A 19,900-nucleotide genomic window follows, 5' to 3' on the forward strand; every position below is an offset into this window, starting at 1 on the left:
GAGGAAAACTAGGTTTGTTGTTTGTCAAACACTATGGTGAGTGTGTGTGGTGTTTTTGTGTGTGTGTGTGTGTGTGTCCCACATTCTGAGGGTATGTGCCTGTTCTCGCTGGTGGAACTCCTACATTTTGGCCCGGGGGGTATACATTCCTTCATACTGCGTCTGCCGACACAGACACACTCACACACACACCATGAGAGCAATGTTTCTAATTGACTGCAGCTCCTATATTTTCGGGGTTCAAGATTCAATTCAAGGCTCTTTTTTTTTTGTCATGTGTGCATACTGTAGCTACAGTGTGTGTGTGTGTGTGTGTGTGTGTGTGTGTGTGTGTGTGTGTGTGTGTGTGTGTGTGTGTGTGTGTGTGTTTGTGTGTGTGTGTGTGTAGTTGACATTTCAAAATGTAACATGGATCCTCAAGGCTTCCAGAAACTTCTGTGTATCTACGAGGGACAGTTGTCGTTTTAACTCAGGGCTGCGGCTGACATACAGGACAGGATGTATGTAGAAACACACTGGATGTGGTTCTGGGTGATTTTCCGTTATTATTCACCAATGTAGCTGTCGTGTACGTTAATTTATCAAAAGGCTTTGAATATTGGGCTTTCGTTTCCTCATTTTGAAAGTACCTTGGTTAATTAAATGGTGTCAGTTCTGCAAAACATCTTCACTGCGTTTGTAAAACAAGAACTAAGGGTGCGTTTCACTTCGGTTAAATGGATTCCTTGCGTCCCTCACTTGCGTCGTTTCCCTGCGACTAGTCCCTCGCACCAGGGAAGCATGGAGAGACCCATGAGTGCTAACAAAAGACGCCTTTTCCCTCGCTGGTAATCACAAGGCTTTCTCATTTTACTGGCAACTTGTTTTTAGGTTTTATTCAACTTTGAGAGAAAGATATGGGAAATAGAAGTGTGTGATGACGGCACGCTGGTGGGGAAAACTATTGGGCTGTTTTAGAAATGTTACCACAACAAAGCTGAGAAAAATGCAAACTGTGTTTTTTTTCTGAATACACTCAATACAGATTTCCCCTAAGTGCTGGTTATGCACAAAATAAAAAATAATTGCACTACAATTTAAAAATAAACTACACTGACATGCTCATACAGTACATACTTTGTGTATACATCAGGTATGTGACTGCCAAAAAAACACGATAGTATATGCGTGTGTGCAGATTCAGAAATCTTTTAAATAAATGTTCATATAATATAGAAAATTCACAAAAATAGGACAAACAGTTAAATATGTACACGTGTAAGTCAAACGGGTACATGTATATATCGTTTTATTAAATGTTCTGCGTCTATATGTTCTCCGTGTGTGTGTGCAGCCCGGCTTTAACGAGACCTATATAAAGTAACCTTGAAGTTACATTTCTGTGTTTAAGAACTTTTAAATACACTGAATGGAGAGGAAGTTGTTGGCACGGCAGGGAAGTCGAGACAAAAAAACAAAATAAGGAAAGAGGAAGCGATCAAAGCTTTGTGTATAACAGTCTGTCAGTCACTGAAGGAATGTCACATACCTCCACTGTACGATTCTATCCCACATTGAATACTGTTTGCGGACTGCTCGTTTGCTTGTGCCACAAACCTGAAACCCATAGAACAGCTGTACAAGAGAGCTATCATGGTGTTTGACAGAAAGCCACATTCATACCATCACTGTACCATCCTAGATAAACACAATTTCTTGAGCTTTGACCATTTTAAGTCTTTTAAAAGTATTTTTCTTTATAAATGTTTACATGGACTGCCCCCCCCTCCCCCTCCCTTAGGGGAATTCATCCACAGAAAACACACTGGGCGCTGCACTAGGTCAGAAACCAGAGGAGACTGTGAGGTCCACCGCAGAAGGACCACTTTTGGACAAAATGTCCTCTCCATTAAAAGGCAGCTCGTTGTGGAACAGCCTTCCAACTGAGATACGGGATTGTCCCTCTCTCAGGAGCATTCACACTAATAGTCCGCTTCTCTGGTGCGCACCAGACGACAGTTTGTTACATTGTTTCATTTTTCAGAAGGTTCGGTTTGCGTTCACACGGGCAAAACTCAAACGGACTATAAACTTTAAAACACAAGTCATGTGCACGGAAATGCTGTTCAACCCTTGGTCAGACATTAAGGGGGTAAAAACGCAAATCCCGGCAATTTCTACCGGAGCCTCCGCCATGGAGCATCGGCACTTTCGGCAGGTTATTCTCATGCTGCTGTTAATCTGGAGATCAACAGACACTAGCGGCCCGCGCATATGATTATATAATCAGACAGCGTCCGTGAAAAACATTTATAACACATATAATGAAAGACGTCCTGCAGTAAGGAGGGGCGTTTCACAGACGACAGGTGTTCTTAATTTTATGTAGCTCACGGAGAATTTATACTTTACACGACACTGTTCAACATTTCATTCTGCTTCACTCTTTAACTAAACAACCGCGCATGTCTTGAAAGACTCATTCGCTAAAGATTTTTGAAGATATCCGCGTTCTTGTGACACGTAAATACTACGCTTCCTATGTTTTGGTGCGGACTGCGTTCACACCAGCAATGAACCGCTCCAGAGTTCGCAAGCAAGCGCTCCGAGACCACCTATTTTAGCAGACCAGAGTCCGGTTGTTTAGTTCACATAGGTCTCGGACTGTGTTCACACCGACCCAAATGAACCGCACCAAGCGGCTAAACGCACCAGGGTTCGATTCAACCGGACTATACAAGGCAGGTGTAAACGCACACATCTCCTCTTGCACTTGTATCTCCTCTTGTACTTTATATGTCGTAGCTGCTACATTGTACTGCCATGTGGTAAATAATTGTGTGTGCTGCTCTTGCTCTTCCTGCCTATCATGTATTTATTTTTTGCAATGTTTACAAATGTCATGTTCTTATATGTTGTATGTGACGGGACTACGGATGGAAATTAGCTCAAAGCTCAAATCCGGCATATTTACACTTGAAGCATTATTTGTCAAAAGTGTTCTTTAATGTGCATTGTCCCTATTCAAATAAACGATTAAATTAAATATCCATCAAAACGTCCTACAATGCTTTTGAAATTGGGCTTTCCTCCCCCCTGAATGGGCGTGGTGGTGGGTGTCTATGTCTTTGAGAAAAGGGAGATTTAGTGGATTTAAAACCCGATTAAAATACAACTGTGATTATATTGGATCACTTTGTCAAATTAAGTATTCCCTCGTATGATTTTCTGAACATTTAATACACAAATAATGGAGAGAAAGAGGCAGATTTTGATTTAAAATCTCTGCACATAGTGATTGTGTTTCCTGTGGCAGCGATCCAGTCCAAACTCTTTAAAAAGGGAACAAAGACTTTGAGGTGTTTTTAAACTCAATGCCAGGACGCTCCAAAGCAAACTGGACTCCCATTAAAACTCTTTTATACCCCAAAAAAGAAAAGCAGGACGATAATGATTATTTGTTATTCTGGCGCTTAAGCTCACATTAAACTTTGAGCCAATCGATCTGCCAGAGAACTTCCTGGGGATTCTCAAAAGCAGTAATAAGCGATTACATAACAAGTGTTTATTTATTCATTATTATCATTATGTCAGAAACCTAATTCAAGTGCTCATTTCTGTCAAAGCTTGTATCCAAGTTTTGGTGTTTTGTCAGACATTTTTACATGAAATAAGGGAGGAAATTATAACTACAATGTGTTGCTTTAATACACAGAACATCAATATAAATAGCGTATTGGTCAAAATACCTTCAAGTTTAACAATTGGAGTCAACAGGAAGTTCTCATCTTTTCACAATCAGTTCAAATATGTGTGCCTGTTAAGGTGAGTAGCTCTGCAGCCCTGGAGCCGTTTGCACTATATATGCACTAAAAATGTCAAATGTAAACATATGATGGTTTTAGGTAGCACACACAGTGGCAGCATGACATGAAAACTGCAGAATAAGCCTTGGTAGAAACTGAATTAAAGCAAAACCTTTTGAATTGACCATCGTTACAGAGAAATGCAGTGGTTTTACTTCCCAGAAAGACGTGTTGTATACAGTAAAGTGAGATATTCTGCAATTTGGTGCACTTTTAGTATAAATGCATGTTGTGTTATAGTGGTTTTTATATGGCTATACGAACACATTTCAATTTCCCATGAGAGAAAGTATTAATGGAGTCAATTCTAGCTTTCAGAAAGACAATGGGGTCGTCTTCAAAGAGACCATGAACAACCCCAGTGTGACTGAGCGCCCTGATCTAACAATAAATGTATTTAGAAGGAGCAAAAGAGACTAATTCCCTATCTAATTGCATATCCAACACATCACCATGCAAGCCAAGCACCCTCCCCGACATGATGTCAAATTTAGAAAGGCTGTGAGGGAGAGAGAGAGAGAGAGAGAGAACCCCCACCCTGCAGGGACTGATGCTGTGTCGACTGGATCAGAGCATTACACACACATTTACAGCACACACACACACACACACACACACACACACACACACATCCCCAGAGGTAGCAGAGAGCAGGACAGGCATGACTAATCAATCGTTCTCGCAGCAGGAGTCAACAGCTGACTGGAGGATTAGAGAGTTTCCCTTCCAGACTGTTCTGCATCAGAAACACTCGCTTCACTCCTTTAGTTTCTACACTGCGTCAGACATCACAACTGTCCCTGAACACACACCTGTCTTCACTAAAGGATGGTCTAAAGGGCTTTAATAAGTACACAATTCCAAAGAGCTCAATGTCTCGGCACAAGTCAATCTAACTCGACACAATCCAGCGTCTCATGTCTTTACGCCTCACTGATCATCATTTAAAGTGAGTTTTGCGGCTGTAGTAATCCAATACAAGTGGCGAGTGGGACAAAGTGCGCAGGTAACCGGATACAACCTGAAATGTCACCACCCAAATCCAATAGACACGCCCACCACCTTAGACTAGGGCTGTCCCGAATACCATTTTTCGGGCTCAGGATATTCGGTAGTAATCAGCAGCGAACCGCTTCAAAACGTGTTTTTCGGTGTATTCACGGCATTCATTTTGTTATTCTACAGTATTGTTGTTTTATAGTTATTTGTTAATGTAACCCAATTTTTGTTCTTTGAAATTGAAAAGGTTATCGCATTGTGTTTGTTACTTTCATCGCAGTTGTATATGTCTTAAGTGTAATTTGGCTTGGCTTCCTATTTATGGACATGCTTTTATTTTGAAGGAGAGTTAGCTCAGTTGACAGGAAGTTGTTGTTGCTATGGAAACAACGTGACTGAGATTAACGGAGAAAAGTAATATCTACGTATAAAGACGGAGAAAGTAAACGATAACGTTTATGATTAAGTGTTAGCACCCCCCGAAGAGGCACAAGCTCTTACGTTGATATTGGAGATTTCAATAAATTCACCGAATAGTAGTACTCCAACGAACGAATATTCGGGTACAGCCCTACCTTAGACCTACTTCTTCTCCCGTGCTTTTGCACACCACGCATAACACGTATCACTCTGTGTTTTCTAAATTGGGGTTTTCTATTTTGTTGTGTTTTCAAAAGGTTGTTACATCACATATGAGGGTTTTCTGTCTGTGGCTATAAGTATGGTTTTATCGTCTCGTGACAGAGACGTAATAACTTCTACTCACTGATCTGCGCCACCTTCACTCTCACGGCGCTGGATGTTTTCTCCGCCGCCATGTGCCACCTCCCGCCTCCTCCAGAGCTCCTCCCTCCTTTCTCGATGAAGGCTCTGATTCGGCAGGTGTACGCTCCCCCGTCCTCCCCGCTCACCCCCCTCACCCCCAGTCTGTACTCCCCTCCTCCCGTCCTCTCCAGACTCGCCTCCCCCCGGTTCCCCAGCGCTCCTCCAGAAGACGAGGTGTTGGAGATCACTACGCCGCTGCGCTCCATGGTGATGAGGTCGCGGCCGTCCGCCAGCCAGCTCACCTCCAGGGAGACGGCGGGCAGGTTGTCCGCGGCGACGGAGCAGAGGAGGGTCAGCGTCTCGCCGGGGGTGAGGAGGAGAGACGAAGAGGAGGAAGAGGAGGAAGCCTTCACGCTGAGGGACTGACCTTGAGAGAGGACAGAAACATAACAAGATTCAACAATAAGGCTTTTTGAAAATGTTTTTTCCAAGTCACAGTCAACTGTATTGTCAATCTTTCAGTTTGAGAGATCGAAATACCGTTTCCCACAATCCCGAATACAAATATATATATAAAAAATATGTATATCCTATATATACACACACAATCAACGGACACATGTATACACATAGGAATGTAATTTAAAGATGTGCATCCTCTCAGCAGTGTGCTTAAGAACTTTCTACTCAGAATATATCCATTAAAATGTGTCTCTCTGTGCATCGGGGGCTTTGGACCTTATCTCCAGTAACAACCTGGGTATGTGTCTCTGTATGGTGTCTGGAGAAGGACAAAAGACATAAAGCTCACCCTGTTTGACTTTCAGTAAGTCAATATGGACTGTCTGGCACACAATGGACCTGTGTACGTGTGAGAGTGTGAGTGTGAGTGTGTGTGTGTGTACATGTGAGAGTGTGTGTGTGTGTGTGTGTGTGTGTCTCCTCTCTGGTTTCATTACAAACCACTAGGTGTTTTATAGCACTTAAAGAGGATATGGTAGGTAGCCCAGAAAGATATAAGATATGGTGACCACAGCAACCACAGTGAATGTGTATGTGAGTGTATGTGAGTGTCTGTGTGTGTGTGTGTGTGTGTGTGTGTGTGTGTGTGTGTGTGTGTGTGTGTGTGTGTGTGTGTGTGTGTGTGTGCGTGCGTGTGTGTGTGTGTGTGTGTGTGTAGGGGCCTCTCTGAGGACAGAATAAGACAGACAGAGACAGACAGTGAAGGGGTCACGAGCCTCCTGGGATGCAGCGAAGTAAAGTCTCACAGAGGAGAGGATGCCGTCAAATAAAAGAGAGGCAACTCTCCCACGTCCCCCCTCTCTCTAAATCCTGCCTTTTCTCCCAGAATTCCTTCACATCCAGCACAGGATGCCAGCTTCTGTATCTACAATTAAACCTTTAGGGTAGTTATCTACAAACTCCAGGGATAACAAGTATTTTACCCTCTACCCTTCGTACTTAACTCCACGTTTGACACAATTGATAGACACAAGGGGTTTTATCTTAAAGGTCCCATGTCATGCTTTTCCTGTTGTTACCCGTCCCCTTGTTGTTATGAAGGTTTTTCTGCATGTAAACGGTCTGCAGAGTCACAAACCCTCAAAGTACACCCTGTAGAGAGTAAAACTCTAACACAGAGAAGACCTGTCTATGCTGCCCCAGAACGCCTCGTTGGACATTTCTCTTTTTCCATTGTTTGCTTCCTGGGTTCTGTGACGTGTGAACACCCAGATCAACAACAAATGACCGGATTGGCCCAAATGGAACAATCCACGGAGCAGCTCACACACCAGGATCCCTTGGCTAACTAACAGGGAGTCCCCATTGACTTGCATAGAGCTCCCTGAACGCTGGTAAAAGACGAGATGGGATGGTGGAGAAATGCTCTCTGCAGATCCATTCTCACAGGTTATAAACCTTTTTCTGACTCAATATCAAGCCACACTTATTGTTTTTACTTCGGCTGTGAGTGTTTGTGTGCTCAGGATGAGTTTAGCTTGTTCTCGCTGTATCGCCAACCCGGAAACCTGTCCGCTCCTCGCAGCAGCAACGAGCCTCGCAACGCCCCGACCAATCAGAGCACACTGGGCTCACAGGGAGGGACTATACATCTCTGTATAGTATGTGAATACACATACTATACAGAGATGCTGGATGAGAAACCAATGTGAGTTTGGAACATAGCACCATTTAAATCTATTCTAGTAGACCTCAACAATGGAATTATGATCAGTGGAAATGGCCATGACAAGGGATCTTTAACAATTTCAAAATCTTAGGGGGTTCTGGAGTTAAAGGGATCTTTTGAAGCCTGGATTAACCACCTGTTGCCATTTGTTATTAGCTACCGAGCTAAGGCTAAGCATCATAAACTACAGCTGAGCGTCACAGACCAAAACACTTGTCTAACTTTGGGAGAGTTGAGATCTGCTTTCATGTCATGTTGGACTATCTTTAGAGAATTAAAATACAGATGTGTTAATGATGCTAATGTAGTATCAATGTGAAAGCTGCTTGCTGATCATGCAAGTGACAGACCCAATCCAACATGAGTTAAGTCTCCCAGTTGTGTGTCTATAACATACTTCCACTACCATAGCTAAAAGATACTTTGAGGACTTTAAAAAAAAAGGTATAAACAAGGCTCAACTGTCCCTCTTAAGTGTCTTTGCCTGCTCGGTGCTCCATGTGTAACCCTCCAGTGTAAACACAGCAGCTTTAATGAACTGCAGGTCCAATCCTCAGCTTGTAAACAACACCATAAAAGGGAACGCTTGTATGAGAGGGAGCTGAGAGAGTGAACACGTGATATCCTGCTAATATCACTCATTTATTTTCCGTACCTGTCGGGGTCACAGCCACAGTTCCCATCTCTTTCGTGCTCTCCACGATTTTGATCCAGTTCCCTCCGTCCTCGTGCGTCCACTCGGTGCCGTTGCACTCGTAAATCCCCTCGTCAGTCGACATCACTCTGGAAATCACCAGCTCAAACACTCCGTTCTTCCCGGGAACCAATCGGATGCCTCCGTCGGCGTATCGTCGGGCGTACTTGGCCCCCGTGACGACGTCCCCCTGAGGGCCAAATGTCAAAATGTCCTCGGAGGTGGCGCCCCTCTTCACGGACCAGGTGACGGACAGGTAGGTGGGGTGGGTGAGGGTCCGGGTGACGTTACAGGAGAGGGTGAGGTCACTTCCTTCAGAGACCACTGGGGGCGGAGTCAGAGGGGAGACCTGGAGGGTGTTGGGGATCACTGGCGGGGAAAAGAGACACAAACATTGTTATAGCAGGTATTTTGAAGAAAAGCCACCTAATTGTGACGTTTGTAGTCAAAACACTATAAAAGACTACAATTCCCACGGCGCCTCTTTAAAGTGACAGTGATGGGAAACCTGCTAGAAAGACGCCGTCGAGGAAACGTTTTTAACCGTTCAATTACACTTTAAGTTATTAAGTTATAAAAGGCCTCTTTTCTTTGTTGCACGTGTCAAAGCTTGTTATTTTATTTTGAGCAAACAAATCACATTACGTCATCCAAACGTTCGAAGGCCAAGCAACTCTTGAACTGTAAGTACTCTAAAGGAAAGAAAACGAGTTGAACATTTCTGTTTAAGGCGTCTAGTGGAAAGACAAACAAGGAAGGAAGCCACGACAAACATATTAGGAATACGCAAATAACAATTATTTTATTTGTGTGAATTCTCAGGTGTTTCCCTCTGATTCTGTTGCTGCTATAACACCACCAACCAACAAGAAGCCACATTTTGATTTTACTTTTAGTTATGGTTACTTCCTGTACTCTGGCTGAGTTAGAACAAACAAACCGCTCCAGATAAGGCAGTAAATGTGTGATTGTGAGCGAATGAAACGCACCCAGACGACTGTTTGTTGAGGTTAATGACTGGGTAAACTTTATTTCCCTCGGATTATCCTTCTTTCTCTCACTCTGGCCTCTGTGTTGTTCTGATACTCAACCCTCCCTGGAGCACGTCCTAACAGATAACCATGGCTGTGTTTCTCCTCTTGTTGTGACGCACACTGAAGGCTGATGAGTCACTGTGTGAGAGGAAATTAAAAAATGGGGAACTCCTGCTGGGAGCACGACTTTTCCTTCGAATGCATCCATAACAACGGCACTAAAAATGAGTTTCACCTCTGCTTTTCACAACGGGAAAGGTAAGGAGCAGACATTAGATGATTAGATGGCATGTGTGCAGTGCAACACGGGGGGTTAATAACAATAACAAGATTACAGGCTCCATTTGATCATCTCCAGCAACTTATTTTGATCCCTTTTATGGGGAAAACACCAAAAAAGGATATTATGAGCCAATTCTAGGGTGTGTCTACATATGCTAAACTGACTGCAGGTGTTATATTTATTTAATATAAACGTTTCAGCTATAAATTCACATTTGAAAAGGTACGATAGCTTTAAACTCTCGCCAAAGTATTTTTGACATAAACGGTGAATAATCCTTTTTGTAAGCGGTGTTAAAAATGAATCCAAGAAGTGGCAGATGGCTGGGAATGAGGAGTCAGAGCAGTGCATTATGGGAAATTTGGAAGGAAATCAACTGAAATTCTTTAGGAAATCCTCAAATGTTACCTCATTCATCACATTTTAAGAAGTATTTTGTCATATGACCCTTTGAACCCGAATCCTTCAGTTCTTGAAATGTTTATTTTGTTATTGCAATGCCAAGGGGGAAAGAAATACAATCCTATACAAATGCCTTTTAAGAGATTTTAAGGATATTTTACGGATTATTTAAATGATATGAACGAGGCTCAACTGTCCCTGTGGACCAATCAGAGATCAGTAGGCGGGATGAAGAGCCGGGACATTATCTTCCGACATCGCTCTAGCCATGAAGAGCGGACAGAACAGGACAGCACCGGACAGGAAGTGCCCGAGCTGCAGAGAAGCGAGGGTCTGAAAACCATGACCTGTGCTTTGCTCTGTCAATTAAAACGAGCCTGAGAGGAGTTTCCAAACTCCTGTACAACACTGTGTCTTACATAACCAACAGCCTCAGTGGGGCAGTGTGTGTGTGTGTTTGTGTGTGTGTGTGTGTGTGTGTGTGTGCGAGAGAGAGTGTGTGTGAGTGTGCGAGAGAGAGTGTGTGTGAGTGTGCGAGAGAGAGTGTGTGTGCGAGAGAGTTTGTGTGTGTGTGTGTGCGAGTGAGTGAGTGAGTGAGTGTGAGAGAGAGTGTGCGCGCGAGAGAGGGTGTGTGTGTGTGAGAGAGTGTGCGAGAGAGTCTCAGTGTGTGTGTGTGTGTGTGTGTGTGTGTGTGTGTGTGTGTGTGTGTGTGTGTGTGTGTGTGTATGTGTGTGTGTGAGAGAGTCTCAGTGTGTGTGTGTGTGTGTGTGTGTGTGTGTGAGAGAGTCTCAGTGTGTGTGTGTGTGTGTGTGTGTGTGTGTGTGTGTGTGTGTGTGTGTGTGTGTGTGCGAGAGAGTCTCAGTGTGTGTGTGTGTGTGTGTGTGTGTGTGTGTGTGTGTGTGTGTGTGTGTGTGTGTGTGTGTGTGAGAGAGTCTCAGTGTGTGTGTGTGTGTGTGTGTGTGTGTGTGTGTGTGCGAGAGAGTCTCAGTGTGTGTGTGTGTGTGTGTGTGTGTGTGTGTGTGTGTGTGTGTGTGTGTGTGTGTGTGTGTGTGTGTGTGTGTGTGTGTGTGTGTGAGAGAGAGTCTCAGTGTGTGTGTGTGTGTGTGTGTGTGTGTGTGTGTGTGTGTGTGTGTGTGTGTGTGTGTGTGTGTGTGTGTGAGAGAGAGAGTCTCAGTGTGTGTGTGTGTGTGCGAGAGAGTCTCAGTGTGTGTGTGTGTGTGTGTGTGCGAGAGAGTCTCAGTGTGTGTGTGTGTGTGTGTGTGTGTGTGTGTGTGTGTGTGTGTGTGTGTGTGTGTGTGTGTGTGTGTGTGTGTGTGTGTGTGTGTGTGGACTGGTATTGCCCTCCAGCAACAAATCTGACTCGTCAAGTTTGTTAATGACGGTCTGCTTCACACACACACAAACACACACATGCACGCGCACGCACGCACGTTAGGATCTCCGTGGCACATAAACACGCGGCCTTGTTAATTCTAAATTTAACAAGGTGTCTGGGGAGCCGTGCAGGGAGGCAGCCGAACATGATGAGGCATTATGGAGCCAAATAACCTGCTGTCATGTGACTTCATCTCCTACATTTGGGCTCGTGTTATAAAAATCCTCCTGAAACCCCTCCTATTGCATTCCTTTTTTTAGATATGCATTTGGGACCGAGGATTTGAAGCAATAGTCGCCAAAAGAAAAGTGTGTAATTACTGACTGGAAGCGAAGAACTCAATTTAATTCAAAGGAAAATGCTGAATAGGGGTTTTCTCTCGTTGCCTCTTTTCTGTGTCAGAACATAGTCCAAATTAAAATTGTACACAGCGAGGTCTAACTCTGAAGCAACTGGAACATTGTTTCTGTCAGCCAACCTTTAATAAGAAGGTAAAATACCTGGATAGGCAATATTTAGAGATTTGGAGGGAAGCTGTGAGATAAAATCTTAAAATATAGGACATTTCGTTTATGATTATACACAATCTTAATACTTACACCCTCAGCTTTCATTAAGTCACTCACTAACTCACTTCTAATACAATCATTCTTTGTTTTCTAGACATTTAGAAAGCTGTTTCTTCTTAACATCGTTATTTACACTGGTGAGGTCTCAGACACCAATAAAAGATCATATACATGTTGGCACGCTTGTAACCCGCCCCCCCCCCCTCCATTGTTTATTGGATACCAGTAAACAGAGACGATCATTAGTTAAATAAACGAGGGCTTTCTGTTGTGCTTCGAGGCTGCAAATTGTTTGCTCTGGTTTCTTTAACTCAAAAACTGTAATATTAAAAAAGTACTCCACTGTATTTTCTGAGGGACTTCTTATACGACTGCACACAGTTCCTTTATCCTCCTTAGCGACAGTCTGTTTTCCTTAGCAACGGTCTGTTATTGAAAATTAACGACCTCTGGAATGTTCAAATTGACCAATCAGAATTGAGTATTCAACTAAGCCGTGTAATAAAAAGAGATTAGAAAACTCAAATCACTACTCTCATATCCGTGGCTTTCTTATCTTCGTACTTGTTTATCTTTAAATGGATGACTTGTCCGGACAGTTACGTTCTTGTTGAACAGGTTTTTGTTATGAGTGTAATCCCATTATCGTTGATGTTTTGCATGCAGAGGGTTTCATTATGTTTCCTCCCTGCTGTGCTGCTCTCATTATGAGCTGAATATAATATCAGACTTATTGAGAGTTTTCTAATAAAGTGAAGGTGCTCTCTAAGTATTATCTTAGGGATAACATCATAACCTTATTTTGTGAATGGAACATGATTTGTTGATGTAAGAGGTTTAGTAAGACCGCAGACGTTTCTTAAAATCTTAATTTCTGTGGTTACATTAGCAAGATTTAAGGTGGCAGATTTCCCACTCATTATCAACTCCTTTGTGTTTCACTGCCCAAACCTGTCGTTCTCCCTGGACCTCATTTGATACTCGCCAACTTCTCCCACCCGACATCTGCTCCCTAACTCGAGTGTGTAGAGGTATTCGTGTGTGTGTACAAAAAAGCCAAATTACAAGCCAGTAATTGTGTAAAACCAGTGGGAGTGTGGATAGATACATGATCAGTGTAGAGAGAGAACACACACACACACACACACACACCAAAAAAAAAGCCTTGAATTGAATCTTGAACCCCGTACCAGTGAGTTGGACCTGAGCCTCGTAGTTTCCGCTGATCACAGAGTCGGTGCTCGGCGTTTGACACCAGTAGAAACCGGCATCCGTCGTCTTCACCTCGGCGATCTTCAGCTCCACCTGGTTGTCAGAGAGACGCACCACCGAAATGTCTCCGGATGCGACGCGTGGGCTGAGCGACGCGTCGGAGTATCCGGCGTCGAACGTGGAGATTATCTTTATCCTCGTGCTGATCGCCTCCCTGGTCATCATCCACTCAAAGTCCTGCAGAGCAGAGAGGGAGAAAATGTTGACTAAGAGGAGGGAGAGGTGTTGAAAATGAGACAGTGTACACATACTGGTCATCGTGCAAAACCAATACATATAATAATTGACAAGACCAAAACACTAACAGGGCTCAACGCTAACTTTTAAAAGTGGTTGCCAGGCTGGCAACCAGGCATCAGCTTTTGGTTGCCAAAACTCTAAATACGTTTGCCATTTTTAGTCCCCTTATATTTTAAATAATGAAGATACTATACAGTTATACATCAACTTAATAATGAACATGTGACACAAAATAATGTTCAAATGCTTTACAATAAGTAATTAACACAATTATTTGAAACCTAAGTGGTAGTAAACTTGTCCACCCTCAATTGCTGGTATACAAAATAACAGTAGTGCAGCTGCTGTCATGTTCTTCATAGATCCCTCACAAATGAATTGAGCAAGTCACTAGTTTCTTGGTCATCCGTTGTCTCCCTTTCAAGTTTGGGTTCTCTTGACCTTTGTGCTGACCCCCACCATAGATCCATTGGCCCTTCAGCATTGAAGTCTTGGATTGGCCAGACTAATACATTTCTAATGTTAAATAAATGAAAACCATTCACAGTTAAGAATTATATATTAATTATTAATGCTGTAAAATACCTTTAATGTCTAACTATATTTACGTTTTTATAGAAGTGATTATAATTGTATGCCAATATTTTCCTATGTAAAGTTTCGTTTTGCACTTTTATTTTGGTAGTAATAAGATCGGGACTCTTATTTTGAAGGAACTTTTACCGGAAGTGAATGCACAACGTAGCAGAATGTACATAATATATATTTCGCCTCCCAAGACTTTACACATTCGTCTTTGCTTTTCGTTCGGGTTCACCCATACACGGGTTCACCTTGCGCTTTATCAGTTGAATCACTTTGAACATTTCCTTATAGAAGTTGACGGGTTGGCCGAACTTTTTACCCCACAGTCAAACAACTTAATTTGCTTCGCCACTTTTTGTAAAACAAACACACCGCGCACGCGAGTAAACGTGCATCACTTTCTGGCTCCGTAATCACACCAATGCACGTGCAACTTAAGTATCAGGTTCCGACTGGTCACAACAATAATTAAATATCACTCTTAATAGAACAAAGAATGAACATTTATCTATTTTGGGTGCACATTTAGCTGTTTGCTGTCCTTATTTCTTAATGTTAAAAAGTGGTTGCCACTGAAGGCAACCAAAGGCCAAGAAGTGGTTGACATTTTTTCTGAATGGTTGCCAATGGCAACCGTTACTGTCGAGCCCTGACTAAGTACAGCAGACAAAAAACAACAACAAGAAAACATGCATAGTCATAAATAATAACAACTAAGGGGAGAAAAGAATATCAAGATAACATGGTAAGCTTAGGGGACTTGACCTTGACCATATTGTATGAAGTGTGTACACTACATTATTGTAGTAGCAGAGAGGTGTTGTTTTTGACAATAAATAATACTATATTATTAGAAAATGCTCTTCAGAAGATGTGTAACCCTTCTTCCCTTCTTTCTGCCGCTTTTCCTCTGAAAACAAGTGGCCAGATTCCCATGTTTAATACAACAGGTCTGATCTATAACTCTTTCATCATCCTTTTTCAGCACCCTCCATGTGCTTTAAAACAGAATACTAAAACAAGCCATACTCAAACTCACAGGACTATTAAAATGCTCACTAATTGCAGGGCATTCTGGGACATAAAAGCCAGATAAAAAGGTCTAAAAAACTTGAGTAGCACTTTGCACACATTTGTACTAAATTCAATGTAAAAGATAAATCTAACCGCAGTTGTTTTAGGAAATAACTCTGTAACAATTAATCTATATATATAGGCAGGGTCGCACATAAGTGGTACGCAGGTACGCATGCGCGGCAATAATCTGAAATGCGTACCGTCACTTGTGTCACAAAGCGCATTTGCGTACCGACGTACTTGTGAAGCTTTTCCAGAAGGCGGTGAGATCACCGGACGACAGAGTCGGTTTCCGTGTGCACAGACAGGGCAACTGTTAACGTCGGTCTGTACAGCAGAACTGAGCTAAAACAGCTGATCACAACGTTCCCACGCTCTGTGGTCCGCTCTCGATACAAGACTCAAAACAAAGACATTTGACTGGAACAATAGCTAATAGATACATGTATCTTCAAGAATATAAGACATATCCCTAGCCTTTTATTTTATTTGCATTTTGTATTGCCTTGCTGGCCTTTTGTTACATGATTGTAATGTTGTTGCCATGTGACAATAAAGATTGAAATGACAAAAGAAATCCCTATTATTATTATTATGACACTCACCTGCTCTCTAGGCCCGCTGTATTCAACGACGTCACATCTGATGGAGACCGGCTGACCCTCCACCCGAATTAAAGGACCCGGAGAAACCGTCACTACCCGGGCCAAACACCCACCTGCAGGGATGGAGAAAGTTATCTTTTAATAAAGGAAGTTTGTTTTAGCACAATTCATTTTAAAGCAGACAAATGCGCCTGGGCTGGATTGGATTTTTTTTGAGGCGGTGTGAAAACCTCTTTGATCTTTATTCTGAAGGCTGGGAAAAATCAATGCTCAACAAACTTATTACATCCAAAGCAAAATGTGGAACACCATATCAGTCTCATTGAAATGGACTGAAGCGCTGCATTCAGATATCTGCTGAGGGAAATGTGTGTTTGCTGTATTAGAAGCAAGTCAGATGCAATAACACGTGTTTTACTTTAGTTTGTCTGTTATTATTAGTCATTAAGCTGAATGCTTCTTTGGCCAATGTTCATATGTTTGATGTTCAGGGATGGTGTGAAAAAAGCTGATCAAAACATAGATGGATTACGAGTTTCAATAAAGGAATATTTTCCCCATCAATTAATCTGACTATTATTTTCTTGATCAATCGTTTGGTCTATAAAATATCCATTGCATCGCTCATTAGTCAAAGCCAATGTCTTTAAAATTACCAATTTCTCCAGTCCAAGACCAAAAGATACAACAATACAAAACATTTTAGAGCCTCAAAAACTGACATTTTCTTCATTAAAAATGGGTTTTAAAGATATTTCAGTTAGGGGGAAAAAATAAATGTTGTTTCAAAAGGTGTCTTGGCACAACAGCCCTGTTTCAACATGCAAATCAGAAACCATCACAAACACATACAGATAGGGCTTGTAGCGACCTGTTCCGGTTGAATAGTATTATTGATGATGCTGCTGCTCAACCCCAGACTGCGTTCATTTATTTATTTACACACACACACACACACACACACACACACACACACACACACACACACACACACACACACACACACACACACACACACACACACACACACACACACACACACACACACACACACACACACACACACACACACACACACACACACACACACACACACACACACACACACACACACACACACACACACACACACACACACACACACACACACACACACACACACACACACACACACACACACACACACACACACACACACACACACACACACACTTTTGTTTGGCAGGACACACCGGCCTGCTGTCCGCACTCCAGCAGAAGCAGAAACCAGCAGTGAGTGATTGAGGATTATAAATCAGAGTCACTCTCTAATTTAGCCTCATTTGTTTTTGAAAGTGGTTCAGGTACGGCGTCAGAGAGCATCAAACCACCTGCTTCACATTCCTCCTCCGTCAGAGGCATTCCAGCTGAAGCGTGTCGAGACGCAGCAGAGAGTCTTACTGTTTGACACTTTGCTGACAGATCTGGATGAAAAAACTAAAACATAACCCCTGACCCTGACGTCTGCTCTCAGATCAGCTGAAGGGTAAATGGACTGCAGCTAAAAAGACTGCAGGGTCCTGATAGAGGAAACAATAAAGATATTGACCAAGAAAGTGGATGGACCAAGTGGATCAAGTAATTGCTGAGCACACTGAACACTTTCCTAAAAATAGGTCCAACCAAACCCTAGGTACTTTTTATTTAAAGGAAATAAAGAAGTGCGTTTAGCTCAAAGAAAGCATAATTTCAGCTTCAAAGTGAAACTAATATTGACTTTCATTATGATACTCCTATTATATATGCATTACAGCAAAATCACAGTTGTCTGGATGTTTTTGTATACACTTAGAAATGTTTTAGAAATGTTAGTGAGTTTTATTCAGGTCTCGAATAACTTTCTGTAAGACATTACATGTTTACATTACACATCACTTGTTAGACACTTTTATCCAAAGTGACTTACATACTCAATACTGTCTGTGGGCAATCCCCACAGGAGCAATTTGGGGTGAAGTGTCCCAGGGACACAACGGCATGCTGACTGCAGTGGGGTTTGAACCTGTGCTCCCCTGACACCAAGGCACTATCCACTGCGCTGCAGCCGCCACACAAGACATCAAACGGTCTTCAAAACAAGAAGGGGCTTTGTAGTAAAAAATAATTATAATCTCGTCTTCCTTGGTCCTTTTAAAACAGAAATGAAAGTGGCTCAGCTTCGGTATATAAAAAGAAATTGCTTCAAAACCGAGTCCTGTGTCTGTGTGTGTGTGTGTGTTATCCATCAATACTTGAAAGAGTCCATCAATACTTGAGTTTCTGGCAGTCGGCCTGGTGTTACGTGAAGCTTTTCTCTGCTTTAGTGAAGGCACAATGTTATAGATAGCATAAAGACTTATTGTGTGTCTCTTTGACTTAATATCACACAAACCAGAGTCTTCCAACAACCACAATGTTATGGCAACAGTTAAATCAATGAATCATTTAACAGTTGCGAGCTTTATGACGTCAAATTCTTCCATTGAGGTTGTTGCCATACTCATACTGATAAGAGAAAGTGATTCATTCAACTCCAGAAAATCCAGTTTGAAGACATTCTCTCCGTCTTCCCTGTGCACTGAAGATTTCTGCAGTGTCATATCGCAAAATGACCAGCGTAGAGGCTGTGTGTGTGTGTGTGTGTGTGTGTGTGTGTGTGTGTGTGTGTGTGTGTGTGTGTTATAGCGCCATTCATCACTAAAAATAAGATTTGCTGTCTCTCCTTGAAGGCATACTGCAGCCAGTAGAGCCTCAAGCCATCAGAAAGTTCAATAATCAAGTAAAAAATCTAAAAATAATTGGACACAGTGACATTTTCTGGACGGGTTTGTGTGGAGCGCCAGAGGGGCAACGGTCCTGCTGCCATTTCTCTTCTGATGAGAGGATTGATAGCACCGTTACATCTGAATCTGAAACCCAGTGCAGTAAATATCTAGCTGCAGCCAAGAGAGACTTAGCTTAGCTTAGCTTAGCATAAGGACAGGAAAACAGCCTGGCTATCTAAAGGTTAAAACAAAATCTGTCTACCAGCATTTTAAGCTTGCTAAAATGTCATGTTGACGTTTAATCTCTACAAAAAACAACCTTCAAAAACTAGGACAAGGACATTTCTTATTTTTCCTTTCCTTAAATAAGTATATAAGGGCTGTGTTTGATTGGCTGACAGGTAATTTGACCTATCACAGTCAACCATGGTGGTCCCCACTTGCCTATCCCAGTCTATTATTATGAGTTGAGACATACATTAAGTTAGGAGGGAGATATTTGAGGTAAAAGGTACAGTAGTATAGAAATCAGAAAATAAAATACGTGTTGAACTGATTAATGGATCAAAGTATGATAATGTGCAGACTAGTTTAGCAGTTTACAACTTATGGTTAATGTTTGCAGCTCTACACCTCTTCTGCAATATGATATCTAATCATGCAATACTTATGATATATAAAAGGGCAAAATATGTGCTGCAAGCCATAACTCATCTTCTTTTCACTGTAAATGTTACTTATGGCTGGGAGCTGGCAGTATGCATTTGTGTAGGGTTTGTGTTAATATCTCCAAAAACTAAAATGGTGAAGGCAGATACCCAACGTCATAGAACAGGTTATCAATATGTTGAAATAAACCATGTGAAGGGAAGTACAACATGACCTCTTTCCCATCTGCAGCGTCACACACACACATATAGAAACACACACCACAGGAGTGCTGGTGACATTTGATCATCTTACGCTGCACTAATTTAAGCCAAGGCCCTCTCTCTGACACACACACACACTATACACAGGAGAGCCTATGGCTATGGCATTACCTCAAAAACACATGGCAACTTCAGTATTTGTGAGCCTGTTAAGCCTGATTTGGCCCTGAGGTAAACCAGTGAACAAGCCCTGGGATGTCCCTGAACGTGGAGAAAACAGCCTAATGACTAAGCATTGTGGCCCTTTGG

The 19,900-nt window shown here is 42.4% G+C and overlaps 1 protein-coding gene across 1 annotated transcript in view; it reads right to left on the reverse strand.

Moving 5' to 3' along the window:
- Nucleotides 1–19,900, reverse strand: part of ptgfrnb (prostaglandin F2 receptor inhibitor b) — a 52,556-nt gene that overhangs the window by 31,353 nt on the left and 1,303 nt on the right. Inside the window, exons 2-5 of the mRNA XM_079673274.1 lie at nucleotides 15,937–16,049; nucleotides 13,348–13,606; nucleotides 8,456–8,863; nucleotides 5,611–6,036 (exon numbers count right to left, since the gene is read on the reverse strand). Coding sequence (XP_079529400.1) covers nucleotides 5,611–6,036; nucleotides 8,456–8,863; nucleotides 13,348–13,606; nucleotides 15,937–16,049 — 1,206 coding nt within the window. The remainder of the gene's footprint in view (nucleotides 1–5,610; nucleotides 6,037–8,455; nucleotides 8,864–13,347; nucleotides 13,607–15,936; nucleotides 16,050–19,900) is intronic.

The sequence above is a fragment of the Notothenia rossii genome (assembly GCF_949606895.1).
Source record: "Notothenia rossii genome assembly, chromosome: 3".
Lineage (NCBI taxonomy): Eukaryota > Metazoa > Chordata > Actinopteri > Perciformes > Nototheniidae > Notothenia > Notothenia rossii.